At 47.3% G+C, this 22,028-nt stretch overlaps 1 protein-coding gene across 2 annotated transcripts in view; it reads right to left on the bottom strand.

Annotated features, from left to right (window-relative positions):
• Window positions 1-17,666, bottom strand: part of Mab21l3 (mab-21 like 3) — a 30,021-nt gene extending 12,355 nt beyond the window's left edge. Inside the window, exons 1-4 of one of the 2 annotated variants that reach the window (XM_029475440.2) lie at window positions 17,371-17,666; window positions 16,456-16,726; window positions 7,916-8,056; window positions 4,462-4,753 (exon numbers count right to left, since the gene is read on the bottom strand). In XM_029475440.2, coding sequence (XP_029331300.1) covers window positions 4,462-4,753; window positions 7,916-8,056; window positions 16,456-16,704 — 682 coding nt within the window. In that variant the 5' untranslated portion in view covers window positions 16,705-16,726; window positions 17,371-17,666. The remainder of the gene's footprint in view (window positions 1-4,461; window positions 4,754-7,915; window positions 8,057-16,455; window positions 16,727-17,370) is intronic. The other variant, XM_021159189.3, reaches the window with a different exon arrangement.
• Between the last annotated feature and the right edge of the window lie 4,362 nt (window positions 17,667-22,028).

Here is a 22,028-nt window from a genome sequence, read left to right as displayed (position 1 = left end):
AAAACACCATCAGATCCTTCTACCAAAGGCTATACTCAACAAAACTGGAGAACCTGGATGAAATGGAGAAGTTCCTAGACAGATACCAGGTACCAAAGTTGAATCAAGATCAGGTTAATGATCTAAACAGCCCTATATCCCCCAAAGAAATAGAAGCAGTCATTAATAGTCTCCCAACTAAAAAAAGCCCAGGACCAGATGGGTTTAGTGCAGAGTTCTATCAGACCTTCAAAGAAGATCTAATCCCAGTTCTTCACAAACTATTCCACAAAATAGAAACAGAAGGTACTCTACCCAACTCATTCTATGAAGCCACAATTACTCTGATACCTAAACCACAAAAAGACCCAACAAAGATAGAAAACTTCAGACCAATATCCCTTATGAATATTGATGCAAAAATCCTCAATAAAGTTCTTGCTAACCGAATCCAAGAACACATCAAAACAATCATCCATCCTGACCAAGTAGGTTTCATCCCAGGGATGCAGGGATGGTTCAATATACAGAAATCCATCAACGTAATCCAGTATATAAACAAACTCACAGACAAAAACCACATGGTCATCTCGTTAGATGTGGAAAAAGCATTTGACAAGATCCAACACCCATTCATGATAAAAGTCTTGGAAAGATCAGGAATTCAAGGCCCATACCTAAACATGATAAAAGCAATCTACAGCAAACCAGTAGCCAACATCAAAGTAAACGGTGAGAAGCTTGAAGCAATCCCTCTAAAATCAGGGACTAGACAAGGCTGTCCACTTTCTCCATACCTATTCAACATAGTACTTGAAGTCCTAGCCAGAGCAATTCGACAACAAAAGGAGATCAAAGGGATACAAATTGGAAAAGATGAAGTCAAAATATCACTTTTTGCAGATGATATGATAGTATATATAAGTGACCCTAAAAATTCCACCAGAGAACTCCTAAGCCTGATAAACAGCTTCGGTGAAGTAGCTGGATATAAAATTAACTCAAACAAATCAATGGCCTTTCTCTACACAAAGAATAAACAGGCTGAGAAAGAAATTAGGGAAACAACACCCTTCTCAATAGTCACAAATAATATAAAATATCTAGGCGTGACTCTAACTAAGGAAGTGAAAGATCTGTATAATAAAAACTTCAAGTCTCTGAAGAAAGAAATTATAGAAGATCTCAGAAGATGGAAAGATCTCCCATGCTCATGGATTGGCAGGATCAACATTGTAAAAATGGCTATCTTGCCAAAAGCAATCTACAGATTCAATGCAATCCCCATCAAAATTCCAAATCAATTCTTCAACGAATTAGAAAGTGCAATCTGCAAATTCATCTGGAATAACAAAAAACCTAGGATAGCAAAAACTCTTCTCAAGGATAAAAGTACCTCTGGTGGAATCACCATGCTGGACCTAAAGCTCTACTACAGAGCAATTGTGATAAAAACTGCATGGTACTGGTATAGTGACAGACAAATAGACCAATGGAATAGAATTGAAGACCCAGAAATGAACCCACACACCTACGGTCACTTGATCTTCGACAAGGGAGCTAAAAACATCCAGTGGAAGAAAGACAGCATTTTCAACAAATGGTGCTGGCACAACTGGTTGTTAACATGTAGAAGAATGTGAATCGATCCATTCCTATCTCCTTGTACTAAGGTCAAGTCTAAGTGGATCAAGGAACTTCACATAAATCCAGAGACACTGAAACTTATAGAGGAGAAAGTGGGGAAAAGCCTTGAAGATATGGGCACAGGAGAAAAATTCCTGAATAGAACAGTAATGGCTTGTGCTGTAAGATCGAGAATTGACAAGTGGGACCTCATGAAACTACAAAGCTTCTGCAAGGCTAAAGACACCATCAATAAGACAAAAAAACCACCAACAGATTGGGAAAGGATCTTCACCTATCCTAAATCAGATAAGGGACTAATATCCAATATATATAAAGAACTCAAGAAGGTGGACTCCAGAAAGTCAAATAACCCCATTAAAAAATGGGGCTCAGAACTGAACAAAGAATTCTCACCTGAGGAATACCGAATGGCAGAGAAACACCTGAAAAAATGTTCAACATCCTTAATCATCAGGGAAATGCAAATCAAAACAACCCTGAGATTCCACCTCACACCAGTCAGAATGGCTAAGATCAAAAATTCAGGTGACAGCAGATGCTGGCGAGGATGTGGAGAAAGAGGAACACTCCTCCATTGTTGGTGGGATTGCAAGCTTGTACAACCACTCTGGAAATCAGTCTGGCGGTTCCTCAGAAAATTGGACATAGTACTACCGGAGGATCCAGCAATACCTCTCCTGGGCATATATCCAGAAGATGTCCCAACCGGTAAAAAGGACACATGCTCCACTATGTTCATAGCAGCCCTATTTATAATAGCCAGAAGCTGGAAAGAACCCAGATGTCCCTCAACAGAGGAATGGATACAGAAATTATGGTACATTTACACAATGGAGTACTACTCAGCTATTAAAAAGAATGAATTTATGAAATTCCTAGCCAAATGGATGGACCTGGAGGGCATCATCTTGAGTGAAGTAACACAATCACAAAAGAACTCACACAATATGTATTCACTGATAAGTGGATATTAGCCCAAAACTTAGGATACCCAAGATATAAGATACAATTTGATAAACGCATGAAACTCAAGAAGAATGAAGACCAAAGTGTGGACACTGTGCCCCTTCTTAGAATTGGGAACAAAACACCCAGGGAAGGAGTTACAGAGACAAAGTTTGGAGCTGTGATGAAAGGATGGACCATCTAGAGACTGCCGTATCCAGGGATCCATCCCATAATCAGCTTCTAAACGCTGACACCATTGCATACACTAGCAAGATTTTGCTGAAAGGACCCAAATATAGCTGTCTCTTGTGAGACGATGCCGGGGCCTAGCAAACACAGGAGTGGATGTTCACAGTCAGCTATTGGATGTATCACAGGGCTCCCAATGGAGAAGCTAGAGAAAGTACCCAAGGAGCTAAAGGGATCTGCAACCCTATTGTTGGAACAACATGATGAACTAACCAGAACCCCGGGGCTCTTGTCTCTAGCTGCATATGTATCGAAAGATGGCCTAGTCGGCCATCAATGGAAAGAGAGGCCCATTGGACTTGCAAACTTTATATGCCCCAATATAGGGGAATGCCAGGGCCAAAAGAATGGGAATGGGTGGGTAGGGAAGTGGGGGGCGCTATGGGGGACTTTTGGGATAGCATTGGAAATGTAATTGAGGAAAATATGTAATAAAAATATTAAAAATTAAAAAAAAAAGAATGAAATGCTCCCAAATTACCCACTCCCAAGAACAACATGAGAATGCCTGACCCACCCATACCCAGCCGGACCTCACTGCTCAGACTTCCTATAGCTGTTAATATGCTACGTTTCCATTGTTGTTGGGATTCTTTGTCATTATTGTTTTCTTTTACGTTTATTTTACTTTTAATTCAATAATGTGTGAATTATGTACACTCACATGCAGGTACCCATGGCGGCCAGCAGAGGGCATCAGATTCCCCTGGAGCTGGAGTCACCTGAGGTGGGCGCTGGGAACTGAACTCCGGTCTTTTGCAAGTGGCAGCCACTGCTCCTAACAACTGTGCATCTCTCTGGCCCCAGTTGTTTAATTTCATAAGACAGGTTCTCACTGTGTAACCCAGGATGGTTTCAAACTTGTAGTAATCCTCCTGCCTCAGCCTTCCCAGGGCTGGGATTACAGCATACACCTGCCACCACACCTGGCAATCTGCTAGAATTGTCAACATTTTTTTTTTAAATCTACATTTTTTCCTTTAACTATTTATATTCTTCCCCAAGATTCCTGTTTTTGTGTTGTTGGTCTTTCCTTCCTTTCTGATCTCTCTCTCTCTCTCTCTCTCTCTCTCTCTCTCTCACTGTGTGTGTGTGTGTGTGTGTGTGTGTGTGATTATTTCTGCGGATCAGCTCATCTTCCTTCCTGGTTTATAATTACTTTGGTAACTAAGGAATTTAGTCAGTTTTCCCACATATGCACGTGTGCTTATGTGTGTGCATCTGTGTGGACATATGAACCCCTGTATTGTGGCTTCGGTGTTTGCTGTTGCCAAGGTCAGTGTGTCCTCGGGCTGAAGGGCTTCTGCTGGGATGCCTTGGTGCTTTTTGAGCATTTTGTCTCCACAGCCTGTGTGCAGTCAGATGCTTAGTATTGCACAGAAATGTGCTGATACCCAAGGTCTGTGTGTGTGTGTGTGTGAGTAATTTGCTGCTTTAAATAAGTATGATGTGTTTGGGGCTGAGCACCAAACCCACAGCCTGAGGTGTGTTTGTCAGGGTAGTAATTTCTAAGTCACAGAGGCTCCTGAGAATGAATCCCTGCCCTGGGCATTTCCCTCCCCCTCCCATCACCACAGTGCAAATGGTGACTGGCTATGGCTCCCCTCTTACCTTCCCTTGACCTGACCGGCTCACCTGAGAGATGACAGGTTCTCACTGCATTTTCCACCAGCATCCGGAACACCTGCAGGACTTTGGCTGGCACAATGTCCCCCTCAATGTTCACATCTGCCTTGTGCCACTGCCACAGGGTCTTCATGAACATCTCAGTCTCCAGCCACTGTTGCAGGCCTTCGGGGTCCCGCAGAGGGCAGGTGAGCTTGGCGCCCTGCAAGTTGTAGTACCGCCAGCGCTGCGTCCGGATCCCCTTGTACCCTGCAAGGCCTTTCAGTGGGACGGTGACATGGAAGAGGCTGGGGGCCAAAACCTGAGGCCAGAAAAAGAGAGAAGAGGAGCTGAGCTCACACGCTGGGGAGGTGATCGGCAGAGGGGTGCCGACCTGTCCAGTCAGGCAGCTCAAGCGACCATGCAACCCTCAGCAATGTGATGATGTGCACAGAAACCGCCTGGGGAGTGCTGAGATGTACGGTTTTTTTTTGTTTTGGCACTAACCCACCTGGGACTGTGGCAAACAGAGTGACTTGACTCAAGGAGTTTTGGGGTTTGTGAAGCCACAAGTTAAGCATAAAGAAAACCCAGAACTCTGGAGGGAATCTGAAGTCCAGGAGAGAAGAAAGGAAAGCAGAAATCAATCCACTGAGCCTCACACACAACCCAAATCTCTGGCTGTGCCCATCCCTCCTCTGAAGTCACACCAATAGATAACCTGGATACCACGCCCCCTAGCAAGCCACCTAAGGCTCCAAGGGGCTTCCGACCACCTGGGGAGGCTGACAGCACATGGAAGAGCTTCGAGTGCTTGCGGCAGTCTGTCCAATGGTTCTAGTCTCGGGACAGCTGAGCATTCTGGCATTGAGGAGAATATGATAGGACTTTAAAGTGTCACTCTTTCTTTTCTCCTGTCACGCTGACCCAGGGTCAGTATGCATGACTAACCCTTACGGAATTCAAGGTGAGATGAAAGTCTGTCTGTCCGGACAATGTGAGCCATTGAGATGATTCTGAGTTCAGTGGGAAAATGGATGTGAATCCACCCACTCCCACTCTCCAGAAACCAGTTAAGCAGTCAAGGAAGAGAGCAGGCAGCATACCATGCAAAGGACACTGTAAACGCGTTGCTGGTGCAGCTATTCCCGAGGGACCCTGAACTCTGGCTGTGCCCAGGCAGCTCACTGGCAGCCTCTTTGTTCTTCCAGCTACATCTTCTTTGAAGAAAGTAATAGAAAGTCCAACAATAGTGAATTTTGGTCCCTGGTCTGGGCAGTGGCCAACTCAAGGGCAACTGATCCCGCCTCGCTTTTCAGAGGACTTTTGATGCTTTCGATGAGGAAACTGTATGACTTCTGGTGTGCAGAGGTTGGATTAAACAGGGAGGTCAGACACCTAAACTACAAATGGAAAGTGTTCACATGATTTGAATCCTCTGGCACATGAGTTCAAACGTGCAACTGTGGGGCTGGGCAGGTGGCCTGCCAATACAGAGCTTGTCACATGAGCATGAGCACCGAGTGCCAACCACCAGCACCTACCAAAAGTCAGGTGTGTAGTCACATGCCCGTAATCACAGCACTGGGGGCATGGGAGTGGGGCTGAAGCAGGCAGATCCCTGGGGCTTGTTGACCTATATCCACTATAAATGAAGCAGGGAGTCTCTAGGTTCAGTGAGAGCCACCAAGGAAGGAGGGCAGTCTGTGCTGACTTCTACAGCTTCCCCAGGTACACACTCATTGCACACACACCCGAACAGGTGCATCCACCCACACCCATACCCCCCCAACAACGTCAAATAAAGACTAAACCTACTGCATTGCCAGTCACACAGATGCTGCTCAGTAAATACTTACCCAGCTTAGTCCAAGATAAAATTAAAGGCATTTTATGTGGTCATTTTGTTTTGTTTTGTTTTCTTTTTTTAAACAGGGTCTCCATTATCCCAGGCTGGTGTCAAATTTGACATGGATATTCCCTCAGGTATTTTACACTTTGTCCCCAGGTGGTGGCACTATCTGGGGAGGCCTTGCTGGAGGAATTAAGCCACTGGGGGTGGGGGAAGTGGGGGTGGGTGAGAGTTCCCTATTTCATGTTTGTGGTTGAAAACCTACTGTGTGCTCCTGCTGCCTCACTCACTGTGTGCTGCTATGCCTTAGCCACCACGATAAGCTCAAAAGAATTATTTCTTCCATAGGTGGCTTTGGCCACAGTATTTTATCACAGCAACAGTAACGTAAGACAACGCACTAAAACAGATATCAAATGTGGTCAAGCATGTCCCGTCGTCCTCCAGCCTTCGCTTGCCAGGTGCTGGGATTACAGGTGGGCTGGGGATCGAACCAGGGCTTTGAGCATGCCAGGCAAGCACTTTACCACCTAAGCTGTATCTGCAGTCCCATTTCAAAGCTTACTCTACAGGACATAATGTTAGTTAACATAGGATATATTTTGAGCTATAAGGGAACTTTTTTGGCCCAGGTCTGGGGAGAGTGATGTGGTGTCGCTCTCTCTAGTCCTGGGCTGTATGTGTCTGATTGAGACTGGACTGGGAAGGAAGATAAGGACAAACGTTCTACAATGACCAGATCAATGCTAGTCTCACAATCTTTACCCTAGAGTCAGTCTCCTGAAATCTGATTCTGCCTCAAAATCCACAAGTCTTAGAACCTTGTGAGTGGACCCTGTACCCACCAGCCTGGGGTGCACGGGGCCAGTCACAGTTCTTGGTGCCAAGCTTACTCTTTGTGGGTTCAATGTGCACGTGCCGGGCCTTAAACTCCAGGATCTTACAGACCGGTGGGAAGACGAGTGAGGCTACTGCAAGGTGAACGAGGTTTATATGCAGAAAAACTGAGATCAAGAATAGTGAGGATTCAGAGGGGCACAGAGCCCCTTCCTGCTTCTTAGTGGAGATGAGTGAGAAGTCCAGTGGCTGACAGGCTAGGTGGGTTAGGGTCTGAGTGAGATCCCTGCTGACTGTCATGCCCTGGCCCTTATGGTTAGACTCAGTGGGGTCCCTCAGCAGGGAGGGGCTAAAGTGCACTCCTATAGTTCCTCAGAGCTGCCTCAGAGCCTTCCTGCTCCCCCTCACCAGTACCCCAGTATCTATTACCCTCAATGGCTTCCCCATGAGTTCCCTCAGCCTCTCATCTATTCAGCTGTGTTTAATAAGTGAGCAGGTGCTTAACCGAGCTTGGACCACAAGGCAGCATGTTTCACCATCTGTCTTTGGAATGAGATCTGGCTTTAGGGGCAAATAGGACTCAGTCGAGTCCTTTGGCTTCCTCACCTCTAGCCTCTGTGGTCTAGGCCTGTGTGGACTCCCACAAGGGAAACATCATGGGGGTGTGTACACTGTGCCTGGAAGAGCATCTGTGGAAACCTGGGGCTGTACTAGGCTCTCAGTGGCATGGGGTCCCTCCTGTCCCAGGCCTTGGGTGCCTCCTGGAGCTCCTCCCACAGGGAGAGCCCCGTTTACCTTAATGCTCTCGTTGTGTGTGTCAGAGACAGGCACGGCTTCGAAGCGACTGTCCTGGCGGCTGATTTCTGCAGTTAGCAGGTGGATGATTTTCTGCACCTCCTCCATGGTCTGAGAAATCTGCTGCCGCCTCAGGTCCACCTAGGCGTGAGGAGATCAGGGAAACATTTACATAGCCCGAGGAGATACCGGCACACAGGTGACAAAGCATAGGCGCAGTGATGCCTGACCCAAGGTCAGGGCAAAAATCTTGCCTCCCAGGACTCCAAAGGAGTTGGGCTGCTTAGGCCTGACAGTGACCAGCATGACGCTTGCTTGCTTCTGAAACAGGTGCCAGTTGCTCAATATTTATCCGGGATTTTTTTTTTTTTTTACCCTGGGCAGAGACTGAGATATAGCAGCAACCAAAGCAACAGCGAAGGCAGGAGGTAAGGGTGGGGATGGAGGGGCAGGGACACATTGTAGCACACACCTGAGGTAAGGGTGGGGATGGTGGGGGGTGGGGGCACATTGTAGCACACACCTGTAATCTCGGTACATGGGAAGTAGAGGCAGAAGGATTTGAAGTTCAGGACCAGCCTTGGCTCTGCAGTGAGTTCAAGGTCTGCATGTGTCGCATGAGATGGCCCCAGAGCCATTCCTTAGAGAGACAGAGTGCAAGGCTGAGACCACACCCACCTGCACAGGTTTTATGGCCCGAATGGTTAGTCCACTGATAAATATTCATTTAGCATTGGCAGTATGCAAGGTACAGCTTCATGCAGTGTCACGGCAGAGTAGACAGACATGACTGTGCACTTCCAGCATGGGAGAAGCCACACGAAAGAGAACACGTGTGGGGGCTCCATCACAGGGAAGGGCGGGGTGCTGACAGATACAACAGAGGGGGCCTCCCCAATCTGCATGCTGAGATCTCTTTGATATGTATGCTTCATAGACAAAGTCCTGTCTTTGGAAAATAAACTTGTACTGTCCCGATGGCCAACACTACACTGAGTAGCAAGAGACAAAAACGAGGTTTGTAACTCTACCGGCCGGAGAATCTCATGGGAGACATCAAATACTCAAAGTGGTCTTTTTAAAGTCCACGCATCTTGCTTGATCTCGAGAATGGCAGTTGTACCTACAGTGTGAGTGAGCTTCATGTTGCCACTAGCAACCATTCCCTCATATCTAACCCTGTAAGGCCTACCTCGTGATACGCAACAGGGCAGAGGGACCCTCTGAATGGCTTGCACCTGTGGGAGGCTCTGCATCTTCTAAACTGCAAGTGGAAGAAATAAGGTGCTACAGAAGGGCAGGATGTCAGAAATACAAGAGGGTGCTTTGGGGAACCTTTGGTTAATGGTCCTCCTCATAGCTAGAACTTCCCCCGTATGCCTGATTCAATTCCATGTGGGCAGTTTTCACTGAAGGCCCACTTTTTTCTGGAACTATTTACTGCATGGAAAGAGATTCACAGATAGACTGCCAGAGTAAGATGGACTGAAATAGTTGTAGTCAAGTGCTGGAGAAGGCATTCGTGGGATGTGGAGGAACAGCCAGATAACAATTATCTAATCTGGAGGCCAAGGGTCCTTCCTGGAGGCAGAAAGTAAGAGCAAGTTAGCTAGGGGGCTAGGGATCTGTCTCAGTTGGCAGAGTGAGCCCTTGCCTAACATCCACGAAGCCCTGGATCCCACCTCCAGCCCTGCAGACACTGAGTGTGGTGTGCATAGCTGTAGTCCTGGTGCTTCAGAAGTGGAAGCAGGAAAACCATTCTCAGCTTCTCAGCAAGCCCTTGTCTCTATGTGTGACCTGTAAGGTGGCAGGGCCAGAAGATGGAGGAGGAGATCAGGGCCCCGTAAGTGTGCAGAGTTCCCCAACCAGAGCGGGAGGAGGAATTCATGAGGACAAAGGATCACCACTCCTTAAGAAGCTGGACCACAGAAGCAAACAGATTAGATAGGACCAGCAAGGTAACTGCTGGCTGTCTCGAACTGACACAGGGGCTCAGGCATGTTTAAACGCAGAGGGAAGTGCCAGTTGGAGAGGAAGAGGCTGCACACTGGGAGGGATTCCCCAGGAGGAAGGCGCATGCAAATCTCCAGGTACTCACCACCACCTCCTGTCAGAGGGAAAGAAGAGGGGGGGCAAGAAGGGATGCTGGGAACTGGAGAGATTTCCTGCTTGGAGTCTATTTTCTTCACAGGGTAGGAGACAAGGCAATATGGAGACAGGAAGCCGGAGAAGTGGCATTTTCCAGGGGATGAGGGATGGCTTGGGTAGTTTATAAAGATAGCCAGGTTGTGGGGTATGAGTGGACTCAGTTGTAAGATAGAGTGAATCGCCTCTCAACCCTCCATGTCAAGCTGGGGTTGTGAGTTTGGGGGGAGCTAGGAGGAGTTGGAGGGGTAGAAGCTAGGTGAGGTTTTAGCCACTGATTTTTTCCAGTCTGAGGAGGGAATGCAGAGATTCAGACTGCTAGATTATAGGGCACTGAACAGGGTTTAGTTTGCTAAATGAGTGTATTGGGGATGGGGGTGGGGTGGGATTATATAGGATCACTGCAAGTAACATAATACAAAAGTCATGTGAGACGCTCTGACCAGGTAGCACACTGTGGTCAGAGTGGCTGCCATGGGGGATCAAGGATAATAATTCCAAACTCCCCAAATCTTTAAGTTTGTGGATGTGATTCCATAGAACTTGAATGTGAGAAATTCAATGGACACACACACACACACAAACGTGACCTAGGTTGCTTCCCAATGCTCTGGAGAAATTCGGCTTACACATTCCGTTCACATTCTAACAGCAGGGAAGGCAAGGCAGGAACTCAAGCAGAGCAGGAACACAAGAAAGTCAAGCAGAAGCCATAGAAGAGAGCTGTTCTCCAGCTTGCTTGCTCTCTGGCTTGCTCAGCTAGAGCAAGGCACTCTCTCAGAGGAGGTACTGCTCTCAGTGGACTGCCTCCTCCCACACCAACCATCAGTCAAGAAAACACTACCACAGACTTGCCAATCTGATGGAGGTGTTTTCTCCACCAGTGTCCCCTCTTCAAAATGACTCTAGCTAGGTGGAGCCCAGTGGTGAATCCCAGCACTTGGGAGGCAGAAGCAGGGAGATCCAGAACAGCTGGGGTACACGGAAAAACCCTGTCTCAAAAACCAAACCAAACCACCACCAACAAAGACAAAAAACAACAACATACTCAAACTTTTGTCAAGTTGAAAACAAACAAACAAACAAACAAACACCCAAACCATTAGAGAAGATCCATTATAATACTGGAATTACCAGAAGGGACGTGGGCAAAACACCCAGGGGAATAGCCCTCCTCAGGGGGAAAAATTTCTTCATTATGAAGTTGACCACAGACTGGGCGGTGACTGGGCAGAACAAGATTGAACACATCCTGGAAGGTGCCTATAACCACTCTCATTATCTGGGTGCTTAGCTCATCGTCCTGAAGTGTTCTGATCTGCAGGCATGAAAGTCAGAACAGAGGACTCAGCTGTCTAGAAGGTGAGACTACAAGTTTTTCTCTGCCACTTCTTACACATAGATGCCTTAAACTTAGCATCTCAGAATTATTTTGACTTCAGCAATCATCTTATCTGGGGTCACTGAATAGAGTACCAGAGCATCAGGTGGCTCTTCTACGTTACCCTGGCAACTAGAACTACACCAAATGCATGGGGTTTCCGATGGCATTTCCAGCACTCCCAGCCACACCCTCCATGACAGTGCTGTGGGTAGAATGGGCCTCTGATCTTCTTCCTGGACTTAGAGAAGGCCTACAGTCAGGGCTCATGAAATGACAAGTCTAGAGCTGCCATTTTGTGGGGGCTGCTGACTCTTCTTGCATGCCACAAGCACACAAAGGTTAACACAGCAGGGGCCAGGCATTGATGTGAGCATAGGCCAGAGTCCCAGATATGTCTGTCCCCGAGGTGCCTTGGCTGCTGAATCAGGGTGCAGGTCTCATTAGGTGATGCTTGGCCCAGTCCTCCTGCACCACTGGCCATCCATGCAGTGTAAGGTTCTCACTAGGACAGGCACATCACCGAGCCATCCATGGACCCCAACTGATGTGTGCTGAGGTTCCCAGGCCCGTGTTAGGTTGTAACCCCAGCCTGGACCCTGGCACTCCCCTGGACTATTGCCTTCACTTTTCTTGACTGAACCCAGGGAGACAGAACAAGAGGATTCAGACTGAACTTCTTGGTTAGGAAATGCAGAGATGAGGCCTGAGGGTGACTGCAGGGAGTGATTTTGGTGAATGGCGGGCATGTTTTGCCACAGTGCAGGTCCCTCCAAGACCAGCCCAGAATCCTCCCTTTTCCTTAAAATAGTCTCTCAGGTGTCAGTGAGCTAGCAATACAGATTCATCACCAAATGTATTTCAGGCAAAGAAAAGCTTGAAAATAAATATAAGAGGGAAATGAAGAAAATGGATGTGAAACGCAATTCAATCCAAGCTCGACCTTGGGGACCTATCCAAGTTTCACCTTCCTTGCTGATAAAGCCTACGAACCTAAATGGGGTCCTTTCTCTCTTTTCAAAGGCTACATTTGTGGGTGTGACAGAGCCTAGGCAGAACCAAGCCACACTGAATCAACCAGGCACAAAGGGCGGGATGCTCCAAGGTCACACAGAGCCACAGATGACGCTTTCCCACCGGAGTTCTGCCCAGGGCCTCGTCTCTCCAGGTGTGTCTACGTGCCTGAACTCTCATCCCTGTCCCACCCCAGGTTCCCTCCCTCCCTCCCTCCTTCCTTCCAAGCCCCTGGCTTATTGTTGACCCATAAGTCATTTGCTACTATTAATAGTTCAGGTTTGTGAATAATTTACTGTTTCAAAAAAAAAAGTATTGGGAATCCAAGACTGTTCCCTGTAACAAGGCCATGCTGACTCACGGTGTTGCAACCCCCTTCCGTGAACTCTATGGAAGGGCACTTAAGCAGCATGCGGGAAAAGCTGGGGCACAGCTGCCTGCAGAACAGGTGGTCTACTACTGCACAGCCAGGGGCAGGAGTAGGAGGCAGGGAGGAAAGATGGCTGAGAACTTCCTCCTAGACAACAGAAAAGTTAGGCTGTTGATTGTGGAATGGCTTGGATCCAATAATAGGTTACACAGAATAAACAGACACCTTCCCTGTCCTCGAGAGCTTGCCAGTTTAAAGAGAGAAAGACATACACTTAGTGACAGATGCAAAGGGGGCAGCGGGCCTTCCTCTCTGCTAAGGCTAATTCTGGGAGGAATGCCTCCACCACCTGGAATTTGTTCTCCGAACAGCAGCAGCAGCAGCAGCAGCAGCAGCGCTGTGGAACTGGGGTTTCTCAGCCCATCCAGGAGCACTCAGGCCTCCTATACCATAGCATTTGCTGGTGGTTCCTGCTTTATAGATGGGGAAATTGAGGCTCAGGAGGTAACTTACACCAGAGTTAGTAAGTGACAGACAGATCATATTTGCTACCTAAAAGAAAGCATAGCTAAGTGCAACACCCGCCCCCATGGGATGGGGATGGGTGGGTAAATGGGTTTCATCTATTGAAACCTAACACATTCTCTAAGCCCTCATCTCCATCCCTTTCTCTGTAGACCACTCTTCTCCCATCAAAGCCAACATCCTTCCTTCCCCTCTTCAGAGTTCTCCACGGTAGCCTGGGGTCTGCCGCACACTGCAGTTAGCACCCTGACTGTACACAAAACATCCCCTTCCTCCTTGGAGTTAAAAACAGACTCGGCAGGTATGGCTGGCCATCCCTCAGGCATGCCCAGAATTTCGTTCCCCTTTAGCAGAACACCTCTCAGGTTTTGAGCTCCCCCAAAACCACAAAGCAGGATTTGATATAAAGTGGATGTTCCGTGTGCATCTTTGAGCTAGAGAATGTCAGCAGAGGGGATATGGCCTCTGGGTCCAGCCAGCTGTGCTGAAACCTCAGGATAGCCAGCACACAGCAAGCGCACAGCCAGCGCACAGCCATGGGACTTCAGCCAAGTCATTGCACCTCTATGAACCTCTTTATTTCTCTATAGAAATGGAGGTGGGTTACTGTTACGGGCACCTCAGCCTGTTAGCACCTTTTGGGGGTAGGTTTTTTTTTTTTTTTTAAATCTCCAGGGGACTCTGTAGATAATTCAGACCACATCTTTTCAAGATACTCTGGGAGTATGGAAGGAAAGGAACGATTATGTTCAGGACGCTGTTGGCCCCTTTGAAAAGGTAGAAGGAACCTCCAGGGTTGAAGTCAGAGGCTAAGGCAGGGCTAGGGAGAGTCAGTGCTTAACCAATGAGCACTATCAGCTCCACAGTTCCCAGGATTGCAGAAGTGTTCTGTGCCCGGGTGTTAGAGAACCTTTTAGGCCAACTCTGAGCTGTGTGAGAAGGGATTAAAATGAGCCCAAAAGAAAAAGAACAAACACAAGGAAAAAGCTGGGCCTAAGGTCTGTTTAGGACATAGTTCTTAGGGGGAGAAGAGACTTACCCACCTTCAGGGACAAGAGATAAACAAGGACAGAGCTGTCAGACTGGTGGTAAGGGGCTGCAACCTGCTGAGAACTGGCTGTCACACATGCTAACACTCAGCCCACAATTTCCAGGCCAGACACCAGGCCTGTGGTTGCCAGGTAGCCTGATTCTTTTTATCCCTACAGGGGACAGAAGCCTAGATTCTTATGTAGGTATCTTGGTATTTTTGAAATGTCTATGAGAGAAAACTTTAGAAAATGCTCTAGAGACCAAGCATACCATGAATCCAGGCTGGGTTCCACGTTGGGAATACCATTTACAATTTCTGCTGGTAGCAATGCCCAGGGAGAGTGGGTCAGAGGACTGGGCAGGTGAAATCACTTGAATGAATGCCATGCTAAGAAAACTGGAATGCTGCTGGTTTTCCAGAAAACATGAGACTCCAGGAAGATGCTTGTCAACGCGGCCTCTGTGTAGAGGAGTGTCTGTCTGTCTGTCAGGGGGCCTCTGTGCAGAGGAGTGTCTGTCTGTCGGGGAAACCACTTTGCTGGAGATGGGTTTTGGTGCAGGTAGATTTTCCTTATTTTCCCTTGGTGTCTAAAAAATGCACTCATGTCTCACTGTGATAATAATCTTTGCTTTGTTTATATATAAAGGCATGAAAGCCAGAGACCAGTCCCCCACTTCTCAGTTTAAACCTCTTTGTTTAAACATTAACAACATGCCTTAGAACCTTCATGAGTAAGTGGAACAATGGAAGAGATTAAAGTAAATAATATTTAAGGTCCCTATAAAGTCTAACATCAAAAGAGCCTAAAACTGAAATTAGCCCTTCTCTTTCTCCCTATTCCCATTTCCCCTCTTTCCCCTTCCTTCCTCCCTCCTCCCCTTCCTTCCTTCTTCTCCTTCCTTCCTTCCTTCCTTCCTTCCTTCCTTCCTTCCTTCTTTCCTTCCTCCCCTCCCCTTCCCTTCCCTTCCCTTCCCTTCCCTTCCCTTCCCTTCCCTTCCCTTCCCTTCCCTTCCCTTCCCTTCCCTTCCCTCCCCTCCCCTCCCCTCCCCTCCCCTCCCCTCCCCTCCCCTCCCCTTCCCTTCCCTTCCCTTCCCTTCCTTCCTTCCTTCTTCCCCTTCCTTCCTTCCTTCCTCCCCTTCCTTCCTTCTTCCCCTTCCTTCCTTCCTTCTTTCCTTCCTTCCTTCCTTCCTGTCTGTCTGTCTGTCTGTCTGTCTTTCTTCTTTTTTCTTGAGACAAGGTTCCACAATATAGTCCAAGCTAATCTGGAATCCACTCAATAGACCAGGCTGGCCTTTGAGCTAACAGAGAGCTGCCTGTCTCTGACTTCTGAGTACTGGGACTAAAGGTAGGTTCCACCATGCCCAGCTTACAAATGAAGTAATATTTTTTGGAGATTTTGTTTTAATTTTACATGTATAAGTGTTTTGCCTACATGCATGTCTATGCACCACAAATGTGCCTGGTGCACATGGAGACAGAAGAGGAGATTAGATTCCCTAGAACTGGAATTAAAGATGGTTGTGAGCCACCATGTGAATGCTGAAAATCAAACTTGGGTCCTCTAGAAGAGCAGTTAATGCTCTTAACTGCTGAGCCATCTCTCTAGCTCCCAAATAATATTTAAAAACTATCAGTTTTGTAGTTTAAAAACAAACAAACAAACATTGTCTTAAGTTCTTTTTGTTTGTTTGGTTGGTTTGGGGTTTTTTTTGTAGGTTTTTTTTGGTTGTTGTTGCGGTTTTGTTTTGTTTTTGTAGCTGTTTTTGAGGCAAGGACTCATGTAGACCAAAATACTCTCAGCTTCTGATCCCCATGCCTGTCACTGTGCCTGTGCCTGGCTAGTCATATCCCAGTAATCCCATTCAGATTCTCATTTTATGGAAAGAAGTCTGAAGTCTGAGGCTCAGATAATTAACTGGCCACATGGACCTCCTCAGGGTGCTGAAGGTAGCCACCCTGTGTTCCTGAGAATGAGGCATCCATGGCCTCCAGAAGTAGGGGATTCCTTCTGATCAATGGTCATGGGATGGAGAGTTAGAGGGTGTGCCCAGGAGAGGCCAGCCCTGGCTCACCTTGCTCAGCAGGCAATGGTCTAAGTCTCCCTCTGGAAGAGACTTCATGGCTTCTTGGTCAACCCCCAGTATAGCAGCAACCTTCTGCTTTCTTTCCCGATGGAGGACAAATCTGGTGGGTAGCTTTCCCAGCAACGTTACTCTCTGGATAAAACTTCTCTGGAATTGTGAACGTGGACCAGAGACTTGGCTTCTTCTGGCCTGCTCACTGCAGTTTTCCTTTCCAGCATGGAAGAATTCATCTGCCATCTTTCAGGGAACTGTAGAAAGACTAAAAAGGAGACGTGATGAAAACGAGTTAGAACTTATCCTGTTTTGTTTTGTTTTTTTCTTTATCCTGTTGTCCGGACACCAGGTGCACCTTGGTGCCCAGTACCTTATATCTACTCGTCCTTACCTTGTTGACAGTAAATATCCCTTGGCCCTCCACTCCTGAAAATTCTGCAATTGATTTACTTCCTTACCATAAACAAATAAGAAATTGCAAACAAGACGCCTGGTTTCTCATCATGCCCGGCACAAGGCTCGCCAATCAGATGAGGGCCAGGAGTGGCATTTAGAAAGGCCTGAGCTCTCAGGGACACTTGTGTATAGAAAGGCAAGCTTACATGTTCACACAGTCACACACAGGCACACACACACACATCCCACATAAGTTCACAGAGACACTTGTGTATATAGAGGTAAGCTCACACGCTCACACACTAATACAAACACACACATGAACTCACAGAGACACTTGTGTATACAGAGGCAAGCTTGCGCTCTCTCTCTCTCTCTCTCACACACACACACACAGACACAAACACTCACACAGAGAGAGAGAGAGAGAGAGAGAGAGAGAGAGAGAGAGAGTGAGTTACAAACAGGCAGATACACGCAGAGAAAAGTAGGGCAGAGAATCCTGCCTCTCACCTGCTGACCTTAGAATGTGATTTCCTTGTCCCACTTGAACGTTGGCATTCAAAATATACTCAGTATAAACAGGCCCCTTAAGAGTCTAGGACACATCTAGTTTTACCAGTAAAACTCATCCTAGAAAACAGACAGTAAGTTCCCAGTCTGTTTGGTTGGGCCTAGTTTTACTACAGGAGGGAAAATATCCCAGCAGCCTTATCTTCCTGAAGCTCGTGAGTATCACTGTCTTTGATCCGAAAGACTGACAGACAACAGAGCTGGCAGTCTAGCTCATGTCTGAGCAAGGCTTTCATACAGGCAGCTCTCCAAGCCAGCCTCCTCAAAGCTCAACCGCGGCCAATCCAGCCCATCCACTCTCTCCCGCGGCCCCATATTTGCATATCCTTCCTCCCAGACAGCTCCAAGGGAGAGCCACATCAGACCCCACCCACCTCCCTCCTCCAGGCGCTGGGTCGGCCTTCTCCGGGCTTCATCTGCCAATCCCAGGTCTTATACCAGTCCTGAAAAACTGAGGATCCACAAAGGTCCCCAGAATCCCCCTCCACGCTGACTGCCTTGACTTTCCACCTGCTTTTCCGTGTCCTGGAAATCCCCTTCTTTTTACCGCACACGCTCTGAAATGGTATGGGAATCTCTGTCCCTTGACTTCTGTTACTATAGTCATCATTCCGAATCTACCACATCAGTTTTTCACCAGTGAAACAAGAAGCTCTACCCCCTAATCTGCCTTTGGGAATTCTCTTTCCATGTTGCTTTCGTCTCTGCTGAAGTCCCCCCACCCCCACACTCACTCCCCTCCCCACACACATACTTTTATTTTCACCCTAACTTCTGCTTTTGCTGGAATCACTACTGCATAGTCCCTGTCCTACGGCAGGATCTTGCCCAATAACAATAAAGTTGCCCTGGGTTTCTGGAATCAAATGCCCACACCTTCACTCTTCTCGCTCTAACACCGTCCCGTCTCAGTCACTCGGTACTACAGATTCAAGTGTTGTATCTGAAAACTTCTCTTGCTCCAAGATGGAAAGATACTTGCCAGGTATGGAGAGGGAATTCTGAATAATTGAACTATAGGAGGAACCCAGAGAAAGAAAGGCACTGTGAACTCAGGGCAGCTGCCTGCAGATGTATTCCCAGGAGAGCCACATCTTAAGATTGGTGTGTTGTGTGAACACAGCTTAGAGTAGCATGCCCTGGTTCCTAGTGCACTGGTAAGGTTCCACAGCACAGGGCTATGGCACAGACGAAGGCTCTGGCAGCTCCTATCAGACAGGCTGAGGAAAACAGGCTTTACCGGCAGACACAGATCTCCAGTTAATGGGACAACAGGTCAGCGAACGTCTGTTGGGTAAGGGTGTGCCTGAAGCACTGTATGAGGCCACCAAGAGGGACCTAGTTAACTCAGGCTTTCCTCCATCCTCAGGAAATAGAAATCCTCATTTTTTTTTTTATAACATGCCAGTTTGAAAAATGGAAACCAGCTTTAGCCCAATTTAATCTGTAAGGACCAGGCAGGCGAGATGGCTCAGCAGAGATAAGCATCTGCCACCAAGCCGGAGGACCATCTCCCTACCTCCCAGGACCCATATGGTAGAAGGAAAGAGTGAACTGCCTCGTGTGTGCCTCCACACATACATACAAATAATAGATAGATATATGTAATAGATTTGGGGGACCAATAACATGTTTAGTGTTGGCTTTCCAAAGTATCACAATATTTTATTTATAGTCTTGTGTGTGCACACAGAGGTCAGAGGACAAGCTTGGGTGTCAGTCCTCAAGTACTTTCTACCTTTTCCACGAGACAGAGTCTTTCACTGTCTGGGAACTTTGCCCCTTGCTTCCAGGCCTTCTGGGCCCTGCCTCCCATTGCTGGATCCCAGGCACGTGCCTTTGCACCCAGCTTTTCACATGGGTCCTGGGGATCGGAACACATGCCTTCAGGATTTTGAAACAAGAACCTTATTAACTGAGCCAGTTCAAGGTTTTCAAAAATCTTAAGTCAAACCTAATATTCACTCTGAGGCATGAAGCACCCATCTTGAAAGTGATGTTTAATTGAGTGGTGAGGCCAAACAGAAGAATTCAGTCAGAGGCTCAGAGAAGTCAGATCGAATCTGTCATTTTTGGAGAGGAATTTGAGCCAGAACAGCTGAGTTGAACAAGCCATCCAGAGCCCAGGAAACTTATTCAGCAGTAACTCTCAGAGGCTGAAATCATTCTAGGCCTAGATTAGATTGAACAGAGGCTAGAAGCTTCCGGGACTCGGCCTAGGTTGACAGACAGAGGCAGTAAACCTCGGAGACGACAATCACATCAGGTGAATAAAGATTTCTTTTGCAACCTGCTTCATTTGCTGAAGGCAGAGGGCCTTCCTGTAATGTGTGGGGTCACTCTCCCATCTTTCTGTTGCACCGGATCACTTAATGAGTCATTTGTCACAGTTCCATCAAAAAGCTGTGTCTTCCTCTTGTGCTGAGGTCATTTGACATTTTGTCTGAGTTCAGAAGCAAAGGTTTCCAGACTCACACACTTGTGTGGGTGAGCAGCATCTAAAGTAAGAATAGACCATGTAGAAACAGAGTAAGATGAGACCTAGGGGCGATTTCAGGAGCATATACCCAGGGCAGGAGGCATGGCTCAGTCAGTCAAGTACATGCTCAAGGATGGGGGTTTAAGTTTGAATCCCGGAACCTATGTAAAATGCCAAATATAGTGGTCCAAGCTAGTACTGAGGAGATGGAGAAAGGCGGATGCCTAAGGCTTGCTGCTCAGCCAACCTAGCCTATCCAGGGAGCGTCAGGCCAGTGAGACACCCCTGTCTGAAAAAACAGAGTGGAGGAATTCTAAGGAACTATACCTGAGGCTGATCTCTGACCTCCACATTCACAAGAACACACACACACAGCTGACTTCAACCCAGAAGGAGCAAAGCAACAGGAGCTGTGTCTGCACCTGAGGGAAGCCACCTTTCACAGGCTAATGCTGGCAGGAATGCTGAAAAACAGCTCAATGAAAACGCACTAGGAGCCCAGAGTCCTGTTTCTGTGAAAGCTACTGCTTCATCTGGCCGTCTGAAGAACACTATACTGTTTCCTAGCTACTGCGATAATCCCAGCTCCAGAAAGAGCAGCCAGCACCCCTCACAAAAAAGAAATCGGATGCTTACTTAACAGTAATGGCTCTGCCCTGTACACAGCCGGAGGTCAGCGAGAGTGGGAAAAGCCAGGTTGCAAGGTCCAGCTGGAAAGATTGCCCAGCAGTTGAGAGTCTATATTGCTTATAGAGGACCTGGGTTTGGTCTGGTTTGGTCTGGGGCCCCTAGATTCAACAGCTTACAGCTGCCTATAATTCCAGCTCCTGGAGATCTATCGCCCTCTTCTGGACTCCTTGGGCACTACACTCACACCAGTGCGTACCTATATTCATATAATTTTTTAAAAAATTAATTGTTTAAAAAGAGAGGAAGTATGAAAAGTGATTCGGTGTAGGCTGGGGCAGGCACATTTCCCAGGTCTGTGTCCATTCAGGTACAAGATCACTACTATATTTTCCTCATTCGGTGGACTGAGTCCAGAAATCAACCCAGAGACTTTTTCCACAGAGGACAGCCATCAAAGCCGTGAAGCTCTTGTTATGGCTTGGACAACATTTTATTTGCAAATCAAATCTCTCTGCCTATTTTTTTTTGGGGGGGGGGGAATAACATTGTATTTTCATTCAAAACTCTTCCTTATCCACGATGCCACCTCTGTCACCTGAGGCTGGATATTGTTAAGTTGCTATCACCAGAGAAAGTGAGAGGGTGAGGCGAGCACCTGAGAGGAAGCAGGCACCTCAGGAAGCAGGCAGTTTTTTGCTCCTTTTTTTCTGACTCAGTCTGGTAACTGCTGACCTGCTCAGCCCAGGTTCTGGGATGCCTGAGTCAGGAGGAAACACCTGGCTGATGGAATCCGTAATTTCAGCTCTTGGACATACAGAGGAAAGCCCTCTCCCCCCTACCCCACCCATTGTTGCTTATGAACCATGACAAATCTGTCTGATTGCTTACTCTACAGAGACCAACATGAGGATATAATGGGGATAAAAGTTTCCCGTCATAGATTTATGCAAATATGGCCATTTAATCCTTGGCAAAGAATAAATAAAACCAAGCCCACTGAAGAAAAGATATTCAACCGGTGGAATGATCAACAAATGGGGAGGTGAGAGATAGGTGGTGTGAGCGATGGACCCACTACAGAAAAGGAAGTCAGCCTTTTTTAAAAGACAGATTGGGCATGGCTCACGGACCTCAGGAAAAACATAAACCCTAATGCTTGTAGAAGGAAAGGCAGGGCAAGCCCTGTGACTTTGGGTTAAACAAAGATTTCTCAGGAGTGACAATCAAATAGCGCTGGCATCATTCATTGTCAAAGGGACACGATGCTCAACAGGTGTGTGTGCACAGGAAAACATTCTCAGAGAAGAATCACTTCCACTGTTTAGCTAGCCCACCCTGTGGTGTTCGACAGCAGCCCAGGAAGAGCGGAGCTCTCTGTGGAAGAACTCACTTGTGTTTGTCGGAGCTAGCCAAGTGCATCTTAGGGGCTCCACCCACCGACCCATCAATCATCAGTTGCCCGAAGCCCAGACTGCAGTCTTTCAGCCAG

This window comes from Mus caroli, unplaced genomic scaffold, assembly GCF_978045245.1.
Source record: "Mus caroli unplaced genomic scaffold, Mus_caroli_1 scaffold_3, whole genome shotgun sequence".
NCBI lineage: Eukaryota > Metazoa > Chordata > Mammalia > Rodentia > Muridae > Mus > Mus caroli.
This window is presented reverse-complemented; position numbering and strand designations above follow the sequence as displayed.